This window comes from Siphateles boraxobius, unplaced genomic scaffold, assembly GCF_051911475.1.
Source record: "Siphateles boraxobius isolate OS27281-9 unplaced genomic scaffold, OSU_SipBor_1 31, whole genome shotgun sequence".
NCBI lineage: Eukaryota > Metazoa > Chordata > Actinopteri > Cypriniformes > Leuciscidae > Siphateles > Siphateles boraxobius.
Genome location: NW_027508931.1, coordinates 21,917,256 through 21,930,704, shown reverse-complemented (window position 1 = coordinate 21,930,704; position 13,449 = coordinate 21,917,256). Strand labels below are relative to the sequence as shown.

Here is a 13,449-nt window from a genome sequence, read left to right as displayed (position 1 = left end):
GGAGGTGTTCTGACATGCTCTAACATTTGAGCTTTTTTCAGTTATTTATAAACATGTTAATGGCAAAGGTGTAAATTCACTCTATATAGCACAAACAGGGCTACCATAATATGTTAGCAAGATGTATGTACATGTTTGTATTTTTGAGAGAATATTGTTTATGCATGGTTATTGAAAAAACTAAAACTTAAAGTCTCTGAAATAAGGCCACAAAACACATACTAAATATGTGTCCACAAGACTTTTGACTAATGGATGTTCTCGCCTAGGATTTTTGCTTCAAAATGATCTGAAAATCATCCTTCCAAATCATTCACATAAAACAATACATTGATTTAAATTTAGTAAAACACTTTTTGTTTGGAAAGGCAATATGCGAAATGGGCGTGACTCATGTATAATGGTCTGATTCACACCTGTGAAGATAAAAGACCTGCTTAATGAGCCTGCATAATGAGCTTTTCACAGGTGTGTCACTGAGCCACAAGAAAGAATACAAGGACACAAGAAAAGAAATGTGTATATTAATGCTGCCGCGATTAGTCGACCTAGTCGACGTAATCGACCATGAAAATTAGTCGACGGCAATTATTTTAGTCGACGTTAAATATTGACCGCCTATTTATTTTTGGTCTCCCGTCTCAAACGGCTCACTGTGTGGTCTGCGCGTGCTGAGGGCGCGCGCGCCCTGCTGGTTGTCTACTATTCTCTTTCTTCCCCCTCCCCCCGCCTTCACTGCTTTGATATGAAAAATGGCAGAGGCAGGAGACTCCGAATTAAGTCAGAGAATTGGCACTAGACCAAAAGCTTCGAAAGTATGGGAGTATTTCAGGCCATCTGGTAACAAAAGAGTGGTCTGTTCACTCTGTCGAACTTCACTTGCATATCACGGGAGCACAACAACGATGCACGAGCACCTAAAAAGAAAACACATCGGAGTTAAAGATGCGTCCACAGAAAAGGAAAAGACAACGTAAGTATATGGACATTAATGAAATGACGTGTATTAACGCTTTAAGACGTACAATGACTGAATTTGGATGTTAAACAGGCTACTTAGACTTTGGCAGTAATGTTTATGTTTTAAACTCCGTAATGCACGCAAGTGTAATGTGTATTAGTGTACGCGAGCAGCATAGCTGCGTGCTTGAGCATAGATTCTCTGCCCGAGCCCGAACTTGGGCCGATATTTCCCGTCACTATCCTCGGGCCGTGTCCTTGATCTAGAGACGTGCACTCCCAACGCAAAAGAGTGCGGCACGGGACTAGATTTGATGGAGCGCTTGCGGTAATGCACTCACTCTGTGTATGTATCTGTAAGTATACACACACCGAGTATTTGGAGGTAACGTTACAGAAAAAAAGTATATTTGCGGGCGGGAGCGGGACAAAACATAAATGTTGCGGGCGGGAGAAAGTAGAAAGTAGTTGAGAACGTCAATTATAAAGACCCATGTATTAAAAAATGGTCGGGTTTAAATCGGGCTCGGGCTCATAATTACAGTTAATGTGTCGGGCCGGGCTCGGACACAACGGGCTCGGGCAGGTTCGGGCTTGATTTTTTTGGGCCCGATAGTGCATGCCTGCCTGCTTTCCGCGCGATTCATTATTAAGCAGAGCTAAGCATAGCAGGGTAGTCCAGTCTCAAAGCAGCTTTACAGATAATGCATGCATCTCTACTTTAAAATTCAGAGTGATGTTATCAGTTATGCATTTCAGAAATGTACATATACAAATTTACAGTTAGATAATAATGTATTAATTTAAGGCAGAGCAAATAACCAATTTATGTAATGAATACATACATGTTTGTTAATAGAGGATTAGATTAGGACTAAATATGGTATAGCCAATGGAAATTAGATACTTATGCTTAGATTGTCAATACATAATGCCTTTTAACAGTTTACTTAATGAGCTTCTAACAAAAGTAGGCTGATATATTGATGTGAAGGTTAAGGTGGATGCCCAGACAGGATCTTAGGAATGGGCTCTCTACATCAGTAGGCTAATTGTGTATTTCTCCTCTTTTTGTCAGTTGCAATTTTTTTTAAATAGTCGTTTAGATTAGTCGACTAATCGAAAAATTGGTCGAAAGATTAATCGTTATAAAATTAGTCGTTAGTGGCAGCACTAGTGTATATATACTACAAAATTGGTTCACAGTTGGAAACATCTATAAAAAAATAGTATTTTTCCACTTGTATTTTTGCTTGCAAATTGTATAATATCCAAGGTGAACCTTTCTAGTAATTGTGTAGTTAATTCTCATACTGTATTTTCAGAAAGTTTTGGATATGTATCCTCTCCCCAAATTTGTCACTAATAAAACACAATACAAATAATTTGAAGAGAAGGCTTATATTGACCTTTTAAGATTTTGTTTACATCTACCTTGTAAATATATTATTTGCTATTTTATTAAAAAGGTTACAATTACAGCAACAATTAAAATAACAATATTTCAAGTGTAATATTTCTTTGTAAAAACTAAAGTGTACATTTTATCATACATATTTCAAATTTAAGGATTCATTAGTTTGAATAAAGCCTACATTGGAACAAACACTATAATAGCATCCTAGTTGATGACTTTATTTTTGACAAAACAAACATAGCCTAATATATTTAACATTTGAGCAGAAATTGGTGAACAAAAGCTTATTCAATGTGGCAGTAGTCTATAGTTTAGGCTACAGTAAACAGTTAATAATCTATCCAAAACTAGTCAACGAAATGTTGTCTTTCATATTTCTTCTGTAACATAGGCATATCGTTTGTTGTTTTTATGATAGCCTATATTAGGGCATATAAATATTAATTTGCAGTTTAATATGTTGCTAATACAAAGACATTTAACGTTATTTCAACCTATTTCAGTCGATTTTCACTCATCTCAGTATAGCAATAGGGTTTGGTAAAAACTGTTCAGTTCATTCATTCACACACGCGATTCATATTTAAACAGTCTTTTTGCGGTTTACATACACTATGATATCGCGATTAGAACAATAATAAAAAAACTTACTTCTCAGATGGATATTTCATATTTCTTTGTAAAAACTAAAGTATACATTTTATCATACATATTTCAAAGTTAAGGATTCATTAGTTTGAATAAAGCCTACATTGGAACAAACACTATAATAGCATCCTACTTGATGACTTTATTTTTGACAAAACAAACATAAACTAATATATAACATTTGAGCAGAAATTGGTGAACAAAAGCTTATTCAATGTGGCAGTAGCATATTTTACATTAAACAGTTAATAATCTATCCAAAACTAGTCAACAAAATGTTGTCTTTCATATTTCGTCTGTAACATACCCAGATAGCAAACTGACTCCAGACCGGATCCGCCGCGGAGGTACCACAAGCTCCGGAACGGATCTGCAAAACGGGTCCGGAATGGAGTCCACTTGCACAGCGCAACGTATCCGGAACAGATAATGATTGCGGATCCAGACCAGATCCGCGGCAGACCCTACCCATATCCGCTGATAAAGCAGCTTATCCGCCGCGGATCCGATCTGGACCCGTTTATGAAGCAGCGGATCCGCCGCGGATCCGATCTGGATATGAATTATCTGGCCAAAACTATAGCTACATATATATTTAAAATCTAATGGTGGACGAACATTAGATAGACTGGATTGCTCTATAAAAGCTTGAATAGTTATTAATGTATCTGCCTTTATTAATATGAATAAAACATGAAATCATTAAGCATTAATAATTTTTAGCCAGTAACAATTAAAAATAGGCTAATACAGACTATAAATGTATTTACTATTTTTTTTATAGTTTTATTCATGTACAAATTGAATAGACATTACAGAAAAAATGAAATCAACCATGAATTGTACCAGGAACATCATTTTATTTAGTGAAAAACATTACACTAAAATGATAAAGTGTTTTTTTCACTACTGTTGGGTCAAGGTTTGCTGACAGGGGGGACGGCTCCTTGAGCTTCCCCTATCTGATGCCAGGTTGAACCACCGGATTACATGTTTTGTAATGTCGTCATCGGTGGCGGCACGGGAGACATGGCTCTTTCTCACAGCACCTGTAATACACAAGCAGATTTTCATTAAATGTCATGAAATCACATTGAAGCTACCAGGTTGTTGTTTTTTAGAGGATAGACAATCTTTTTTTTAACTTAAAATAATGTTTCCAAAATCATTTCAGTGTTAAAGTCGTAACAGGGTGAATGGCACTTCTGCCTCCGCTTTGCGGTCCTATATCTTCTATAACCACACTATGTAAGATTGCCAGATCGGGTCGCATTTCTGTAGTTCGAATAAGACATAAGAAAACGTCTCGGTTACGTATGTAACCCTCGTTCCCTGAGTAGGGAACGGAGACGTTACGTCGGATGACGACGAATGGGGTTTCGCTTAGAAAGCCTATCAACTTCGAGTATTACAAAACGAGCCAATGGCAAAGAAATGCCAAGGGTCTGCGGAATTTGCATGACGTAACTCCGCCCCACCTTGTGGGTATAAAAGGAGGACGCCAGCAACAGGCAAGATATGTTTCTTCGCTGAGGAGCCAAGACTGAGCTCAGGCGATCCCCGCGGTACAGCGGAAAGTGGCAGGCAGACGTAACCCTACTCAGGGAACGAGGGTTACATACGTAACCGAGACGTTCCCTTTCGTTGTCACTCCGAGTTACGTCGGATGACGACGAATGGGGTTACCAGTCTAATCACGCCACCTTCTCAGCTGTCTTCCAGTGCCCTGCGTAATCTGAGATCCCTGTCGTGAGACTGGCACGGACGAAGGACTCCTATTTAGCACAGGAATACCAAGGTACACTGGGGGGCATATCCCAAGTTCAGGGGAATATGCAATTACTGCCAACCCAGAGGGGGGGACTTAGAGAATACACATGTGACCCGAAGGAGACATGGAGAACACTGGGGTGTCATGCCGCAGGTGGAATATTTCAACCCCAGGGTGGCAAGGTGGCTTGCCAAGGGAAAGACACATGCTCAAGAGGCTTACAGTGGAAATACACATGTGGGGGTCGCTCAGGGGAGGGACCATGCACACGGGAGGCACCTAGCCGACGCACAGGGAATAGACACTGGCGCCAACGTCAGGAGTGCTGGAGGAACTCAGGGCTTTCGGGGAAGCTCACCTGAGGAGAATATCGCACGTATCCAGTCCGTGGAGTGGAATGGCGAACAAGCAAAGACACCTGAGCGGGTCCAGTACTAGCTGGTTGAAGCGAGTACATGAGAGGACACTGGCTCCACTCGGAGATTGTAGAATCTGGCGAATGTGTTAGGTGTCGCCCAGCCTGCAGCTCTGCAGATGTCTGTTAGCGAGGCGCCATGCGCTAGAGCCCAAGAGGATGCCACACTCCTGGTGGAGTGGGCAGTCACACCAAGGGGGCACGGTCGACCTTGCTGCTGGTATGCCAAAGCAATGGCGTCCACTATCCAGTGAGACAACCTTTGCTTGGAGAGAGCCTTTCCCTTCAGCTTCCCACCATAACAGACACAGAGCTGGTCTGAGGTCCTGAAACACTGCGTCCTGTCTACATAGGCGCGGAGGGCGCGTACTAGACAGAGCAGTGCCAAGGCTGGGTCTGCCTCCTCCGGGGGCAGCGCTTGCAGGTTCACCACCTGGTCCCGGAAGGGAGTGGTAGGAACCTTGGGCACATATCAAGGCCGGGGTCTCAGGATCACGTGAGAGTAAGCCGGCCCAAATTCCAGGCACGCTTCGTCAACGGAAAATGCATGCAAGTCCCCCACCCTCTTGATGGAGGCCAATGCAACCAGGAGTGCTGTCTTCATAGACAGGAACTTAAGCTCCACTGATTGCAAAGGCTCAAAGGGAGCACTCCGCAGGGCAGTTAGAACCACTGAGAGGTCCCAAGAGGGAACGAGAGGAGGGCGAGGAGGATTCAGTCTCCTCGCTCCTCTCAGGAACCTGATGATCAGGTCGTGCCTTCTGTAAGGAACTCAGCTTTTTGGAAATATTAATAATCAATAATATCTTGTTATTATTAATTATAAATATTTGGGTCAGTTAATCGGATTAACTTGATGTGGCTGAATTAATATTACAATCAATTAATCAGTTCTTCCAACGAACTCTTTTGATTATTAATTTATTCTAAGAAAAGGGTATCTTCCATGGCCACCGAAGAATAATTATTTCTTCGCCTGTACAGTACTTTGAGCCAGTAGCAAAAACCGTGATCGTAAAGTGACTTGTATTGCAAACAAAACAGAACCAAATACATATTATGTACAAGTTTTATTAACTAAATATAGATATTTATATGAATATAAATAAACTAAACAACATACACACATGAATACATAAATAGGTTAGTGATAGGATGAAATTGGAAACCGGAAGAGGGTCTATGAGAAGAACCATCAGAATTTCATTTTCACATTTCATTGAATTGAATACTTGCATTTGTAATGGGAACAATTCTTGAAGTTGTTGAAAATTGAAGTCGTTGATGGTTCCGGAAGTGTCAAGTGGAAGTTGGTTGAGCGTTCTCTTTCTCCAGGAACGCATGGCTGGTTTGGTGTAGGCCTGGGACTCTGTTGAGGCCACGCCGAGCACCCAGGAGAAGTGAGGAAGTCGGAAGGATGGGTGATTGGAGTCGTTGTTGGTTGGAGTCTTTGTTCCTAAACTCTTGAGATTGTCCTTGGTTCTTTGTGAGAGAGTCATCTCTCTCCTGCCTGAGCCCATATCTGGTTGGAATCGAGGCCTGCTGGGCCCTGGGGCCCCCGTGGAGGGGGAGGGGGTTCCCCAGTAACACCAGAACAGTGTTCCGGCTGGATGAAAGAACTAAGAGAGGGAGGTCACATGTGGAGTGTCTCTAATAAGGCCTGGAGAAGATCCTCCCCTAAGGGTTGAACTCGACCAATCAGAAAGGGGACATGTCTGAGAGGGAAAGTGGCTCTTAGTTGATTTACGGATCTTTGTCCCATAATATGATTATACCTTCATTAATGCTAAAATAGCTATAACACATCCACACTGCATTCTAGAAGAAGGTGATGTACATCAAAGTGTGAGTCATTAAATGAGGATTATTTAGGTAGGAGGCATTATACAGGTGAGGTTACATTGATCGTTAGTTGGTTGAATACCAGGATACATACCATAATATATACCTAATAGTACACGAGACAGTAAACCATTTACACTGTTTCTTTCACAGTTTTATGCATGTTCATTTATAGATCAGTTAGTCTATGATTAACGCAGCAAGGTCTCTTTTAAAGAGGGTTTCTGTTTCATAGTCTCTCTCTTGAGTATGTGGCCACATTCCTCGGAGGTCGTAAAATCTCCTTATCATGCCCTGTAACATGACACTGTTTCTTTCACTTGTGTTTGTTCATTTGGGCTGTGTGAGGAGTTTCATAAACCTTTGTATATAATGAATAAATAGTATGTGTCTGATTGGTCCATACCCTACACTTCCAACAGACTTACCTTCGACTGGGTCATGGTGTGCGGCAATAGCGGCAACATAGACTTTCAGGGTGGAGGGAGACAGCCTTCGCTCCAGCCTATCTTGAAGGAAGGAAAGCACGACACTAATCGAACATTTCCGGGGGTCTTCTCGGTGAGAAGAGCACCAGTTGACGAAGAGGTTCCACTTCAACGCGTAGACGTGTCTCGTGGACGACGCTCTAGCGGAAGTGATGGTAGCCGCCACCGTAGGTGGAAGGGTACTCAAACCTGCTTCGTCCCATCCAGGAGCCACACGTGGAGGTTCCAAAGATCGGGACGAGGGTGCCATAGGGTGCCCCGTCCCTGAGAAAGGAGGTCCTTCCTCAGGGGAATCGGCCAGGGAGGTGCTGTCGCGAGGAGTACTAGTTCGGAGAACCAGGTCCGGGCGGGCCAGTATGGCGCGACCAGAATGACTTGCTCCTCGTCCTCCCTGACCTTGCGCAGGGTCTGCGCAAGAAGGCTCACTGGGGGAAACGCATATTTGCGGCCCCGCGGCCAGCTGTGCGCCAGTGTATCCGTGCCGCGGGTGCCCTCGGTCAGGGAATAATACAGGGCGTAATGGGTCGAGTCGTGAGAGGCAAACAGATCTATCTGTGCGTCCCCGAACTGGTCCCAAATCAGCTGAACCGACTGGGGATGGAGTCACCAATCTCCCGGGAGGGGCTGAAGCCGTGAGAGCTCGTCGGCTGCACAGTTCAGGGTTCCGGGGATGTAAATGGCATGAAGCGACCTCAGATGCTTCTGATTCCATATGAGGAGGTGGCGGGCGAGTTGCGACATACGGCGGGAGCGTAGACCACCTTGATGGTTGATGTACGCTACAGTGGCGGTATTGTCTGAACGGACTAGTACGTGTTGGTTCTTGAGCACGGCCCGGAAGCGGCGCAAAGCAAGACGTACGGCCAGCAACTCGAGGCAATTGATGTGCCAGAGGCGGCGGGGTCCTGTCCAGGAGCCCACGGCAGCACGTCCATTGCACATGGCACCCCAGCCCGTGGAGGAGGCATCTGTCGTTACAACAACATGCCGCGAAGCTCGTTCCAGGGGCACTCCGGCCCGTAGAAAACTGAGGTCCGACCATGGGGTGAAGGTCTGACGGCAAGACGGAGTAACTGTTACTCGGAAGGTGTCGTGTTGCCATGCCCACCTCGGGACTCGGTCGCGAAGCCAAAGCTGAAGCGGTCTCATATGAAGCAATCCGAGCGGCGTTGCCACGGCTGCAGATGCCATATGCCCCAGGAGCCTCTGAAAGAGTTTCAGTGGAACCGTACTCTTGCCCTCGTACTGTCTCAGGCAAGTCAGCAGTGACTGCGCGCGCTCACTCGTAAGCTGCGCGGACATGGCGACCGAGTCGATGTCCATACCGAGAAAAGAGATCCTCTGCACGGGGCAAAGTTTGCTCTTTTCCCAGTTGACCCGAAGGCCCAGACGAGCTAGGTGCCGGAGCACTAGGTCCCTGTGTTCGCATACCTGGTCTCGAGAGTAAGCTAGGATCAGCCAGTCGCCGATGTAGTTCAGGATGTGAACCCCGTGTTCCCGAAGGGGAACAAGGGCTGCCTCGACGACCTTCGTGAAGACGCGAGGAGACAGGGCTAGCCCGAAAGGGAGAACCGCGTACAGGTATGCCTGCCCCTCGAAGGCAAACCGAAGGAACGGTCTGTGTCGAGGGAGAATGGAGACATGAAAGTAGGCGTCCTTCAGGTCGATAGCTGCAAACCAATCCTGGGGCCGCACACATCCGAGAATGTGTTTGGCAGTGAGCATCTTGAACGGCACCCTGTGAAGGGAACGGTTCAGCGCACACAGGTCCAGGATTGGCCGTAACCCACCGGTTTTCTTCGGGACAATGAAGTACGGGCTGTAGAAGCCGGTCCTCATCTCGGCCGGAGGGACGGTCTCGATCGCACCCTTCGCCAGCAGGGTGGCGATCTCTGCTCTCATGATAGGGGCGTTGCCACCGACCAAAGTGGAGCGGACTCCCCTGAAGCGGGGAGGAGACCGCGCGAACTGAATCGCGTAGCCGAGCCTGATCGTCCGTGCGACCCAGCGGGACAGGAGGGGGAGCTTTAGCCAGGCTCCCAAAAACTGTACCAGCGGGGTCATACGGACCACAGACTTCCCACCGATGGTGCAGCAGGGCGGAATGACTGGCCCGGACGTGGACGGCATAGCGGCCCGGTGTGGGGGCACAGTCATTAACCGCGCCCTGACAGAGGAGACCAGGGAAGGAAGAACGTTCCACGGGGGTCTGCTCTGCCAGGGGGCTGGCGACAGAGGCGGAAGGGAGCGCCACGGTCCGGGGACGGCGCGCACTGCCAACCGGCTCTGGGACAGAGGGGGACGAGGGGTGCACGGCTCGGAGGCGGCGCACCGTGTCGTCCGAGAACTCTGTGTGCTCAGGGATGGGAATGTTACTTCTTTCTTTAACCACATTAGGGTGATGCCCACCCGTGGGTGAGCAGGGGGCAGTGGAGAACAAAAGATTCTCCCCCGGCCCTCCACCGGGGGAAGGAGTGGTCCTGCTACCATCTCCTGAGAAGTAATTTTCAGCATCCCTGAGCAGCCCGTCTCAGGAGCGCCGCTTGGCCCGGCGTTTAGCGGGGGCGGGGCTGGAGAGGGCTGGGGCGCCTTCTTACGGCTTCCTCCGCGACCGGGCCTGGGTGGAGGCTGCTGCTTGGGCCGGGCGGGAGGGGCGGGAGCCGCAGGAGGGCGCCCTCGGCGGCGAACAGACTGAGGGATCTGCCCGGTCGGCTGGGTGGAGGCAGCAGCGGGCCGTCGGGGCAGAATGTGCCTAATGGCCTCAGTCTGTTTCTGGGCGGTGGAGAACTGTTGGGCGAAGTCCTCCACCGCACCGCCGAATAGGCCGGCCTGGGACATGGGGGAGTCGAGCAGGCGAGAGCGCTCAGCGTCCCGCATGTCAGCCAGGTTCAGCCACAAGTGTCTCTCCTGGACCACAGCTGTGGACATCACCAGACCCAGGGAGCGTGCGGTCACCTTCGTCGCCCGGAGGGCGAGGTCGGTGGCGGCGCGCAGCTCATCGAAGAGCCCTGGGTCCGTCCTACCCTCGTGCATGTCCCTTAGCATCTGCGCCTGATAGACCTTCAGAGTGGCCATGGCATGCAAAGAGGCAGCCGCCTGTCCCGCCGCTCTGTAGGACTTCGCCACTAGGGTAGACGAGAACCTACAGGCCTTGGATGGGTGCTTAGGCTCGCCGCGAGAAGAAGCACTCTGAGGACACAACTGCATCGCAACAGAGCGCTCAACCGGGGGGAGCCCAGTGTACCCACGGGCGGCTGCCCCATCGAGGGGAGGAAAGGCGGATGAAATCAGCGAGCGGTCGCGGGAAGACATGGGAGTCTTCCAGGACTTCGAGATTTCATCATGCACGTCCGGGAAGAAAGGTATTGGGGCAGGCTGAGGACGGGAAGCCGCAGCTGCACCCAAAAACCAATCGTCCAGCCGCGAGCGCTCAGGACAGGGTGGAGGGTTCCACTCCAAACCAATGCTCGCGGCCGCCCGGGAAAGCATGGCCGTCATCTCTGGATCGGACTGAGCCACAGCCGTATTCACACCCGAGGGTGGCAGCTGTGACGAGTCGTCACTTCCAGACGAATCAGACCCGCCTAGTGATGCTGGGATTGACATCGCATCTTCCTCTGGAGCGCCAAAGGACACCCGCGGGACCTCAAACGACGGTCCCGCGAGGATCCCCTGAACGCTCGCGGGTTGCAACACTGGAGAAGGTGCTGTGGGGCACGGACACATAGTCGGCGCTTTGTTCCACACAGTCACCCTCAGATCACCCTGGCCACCAGCCGAAGTAGAGCTTCTCGAGGAGGCGCTAGATCGGGGTGTGGATGAGGGGACTCTCACTCTTGCGAGATCCTTGAGTCTCGATCTAAGTGTTGCGATGGTCATGTTCCCACAGAAAGAACATGACTCATCCACGAGCGCTGCTTTAGCGTGATCAAAGCCCAAACACACCAAGCAGCGCTCGTGTCCATCAGAGTCAGACACCAGTCGACCGCAACCAGAAGTGCACGGGCGAGGCATCTTTAAAAAGACGTGCCGCGTGCAAGCTCTTTTTGTGAGAGTAACTCAGTGCTGAAGCGCCCGCGGAGAACACACTCGCTGGCAAACCACGCTCAGATAAGCAGGAAGTGTGCACTCGCCGGGAGATCGCCGTCACACCAACACTGGAGAGCTGCTCGTCTCGTAAGAAGCTGACAATCAGAGATAGCTTAAGGAGTGAAGAATTACACTTGGCTCCGAAGCGAAAACATATCTGCCTGTTGCTGGCGTCCTCCTTTTATACCCACGAGGTGGGGCGGAGTTACGTCATGCAAATTCCGCAGACCCATGGCATTTCTTTGCCATTGGCTCGTTTTGTAATACTCGAAGTTGATAGGCTTTCTAAGCGAAACCCCATTCGTCGTCATCCGACGTAACTCGGAGTGACAACGAAAGGGAACTACTAATTTGACTTGCTTTACATCAAGCGTTACAATAGTCATTATTTAGTTTTTCTTTGTTTCTGATGTTCCAATACATCATACTTTCATGAAATCATGAAACATACTCTACATTTACTTACACAGGAGTAACTTCTTTGACTCCATCTGGTTGAATGACTTTTTCCCATTCATGCCCTTCCAGTTGATCCTCCTCCCAACATCGTCATGGAACATGCGGGAAAGGATGTTCCATGTGACACGTTTCGTGTCATGGCCCCCAATAGTTGCCAGGGAGGAAATCTAAAATGTAACAAAAATCTGTTATTTATTAAAGGCATAAGAATAAGACTTTCTGATTGACTGGAAGACCATTCAAAACATTGATAAAATGGCTGATAAAAATATTTTGCTTAAAACATTCAAAATAATTAACTATAACAAAATCCCAAGGTCATTCACATCCCAAGGTCATTTTAAAGTGCCCCTATTATGGCTTTTAAATGTTTCCTTACATGCAATGTGTAAAATGCATAGCTGTTTGTTAAATGTAAACCTTCTACAAAGTTGTAAATGCATGATAAATAAAGTAATTTTCTCACAAAATAAAGAATCGACTCTGAACAAAATTAGGAAATATCAACATACTTTAACAGTAAAACACTATCTAATGTAAACTTATCTTAATGAGATTGGGAAAAACAACTCACCACACTAAACTTCAGTTGATTATTTTCAGGATTTTTGAGCCATTCCTCAAAATTCTCAACCTCTGTCATGGATGTTAATGGAAACACAACTGGGTTTTCAGGCATTTCCATGTCTTGGCCTGGTGGATTCAACTTGCTCGTCAAGTAATTTACTTTAGTTATAAGTTGCTCTTGTTGATGCTTTATTAGTTCCAGCAGGCTTAATATGTGGACTTCTGCAGCTGTAAAAAAAGAAAGAAAAAAGTTTGTAATATATAAATAAATTTCATTCTGCATTGGTCAACTCATTAAGGCACAATTCACCGAACAGATGAGATATACATACTGTATATTTTTTTAATAGATTCCTTAAATAATTGAATTTAGGATTCTAATCACATATAAGCATTGATCAGAGAACACAAACAGAAGCTCAACTAAATGATTGATTAAGTGATTATCTTACAGCATGTCAAAAAATGTAAGTTTTCATTGAATAAAAACTAGATTAAAATGCCCATAAGTTCAGTTGACTAAAAAAAGAACTAAACAAAAACAGGATAAGTTTGACTAAATATGATAAAAGTTAAATAGTAAATTTGACACAGGACTAAGTGGATGGCTGCCCATCTCCCAACTGTCACTGCCTTAATCAGGGTCTCTCCTGGCTTTCACAAATCATACGTGTACCTTGCTGATGAAAACCCTTCAATCATATGCATAAAAATAAAAAAGCTGACAAAATAAACTCTATTTGAGTCTTGTATCTAATGACGTATTGCTCACTAGAGCAGGCAATACTGTCTG

At 46.7% G+C, this 13,449-nt stretch overlaps 1 protein-coding gene across 1 annotated transcript; it reads right to left on the bottom strand.

Annotated features, from left to right (window-relative positions):
* Positions 1 to 3,914: 3,914 nt before the first annotated feature.
* On the bottom strand, positions 3,915 to 12,858 carry LOC143697151 (uncharacterized). Its single transcript, XM_077194067.1, has 3 exons — positions 12,664 to 12,858; positions 12,097 to 12,256; positions 3,915 to 4,074 (listed from the first exon to the last, which is right to left on the bottom strand). The coding sequence occupies exons 1-3, from the start codon at positions 12,772 to 12,774 to the stop codon at positions 3,932 to 3,934; spliced, it is 414 nt and encodes a 137-aa protein (XP_077050182.1). The 5' UTR covers positions 12,775 to 12,858; the 3' UTR covers positions 3,915 to 3,931.
* Between the last annotated feature and the right edge of the window lie 591 nt (positions 12,859 to 13,449).

Bases quoted from the DNA above. Each gene is read 5' to 3' on its own strand.
- LOC143697151 (XM_077194067.1), bottom strand. From the start codon at position 12,774: ATGGAAATGCCTGAAAACCCAGTTGTGTTTCCATTAACATCCATGACA. The intron at 12,257-12,663 runs GTGAGTTGTTTT...GTTACATTTTAG, and splicing joins ATCAACTGAAGTTTAGTGTG to ATTTCCTCCCTGGCAACTAT. The intron at 4,075-12,096 runs GTAAGTAAATGT...TGTGTATTACAG, and splicing joins GTCAAAGAAGTTACTCCTGT to GTGCTGTGAGAAAGAGCCAT.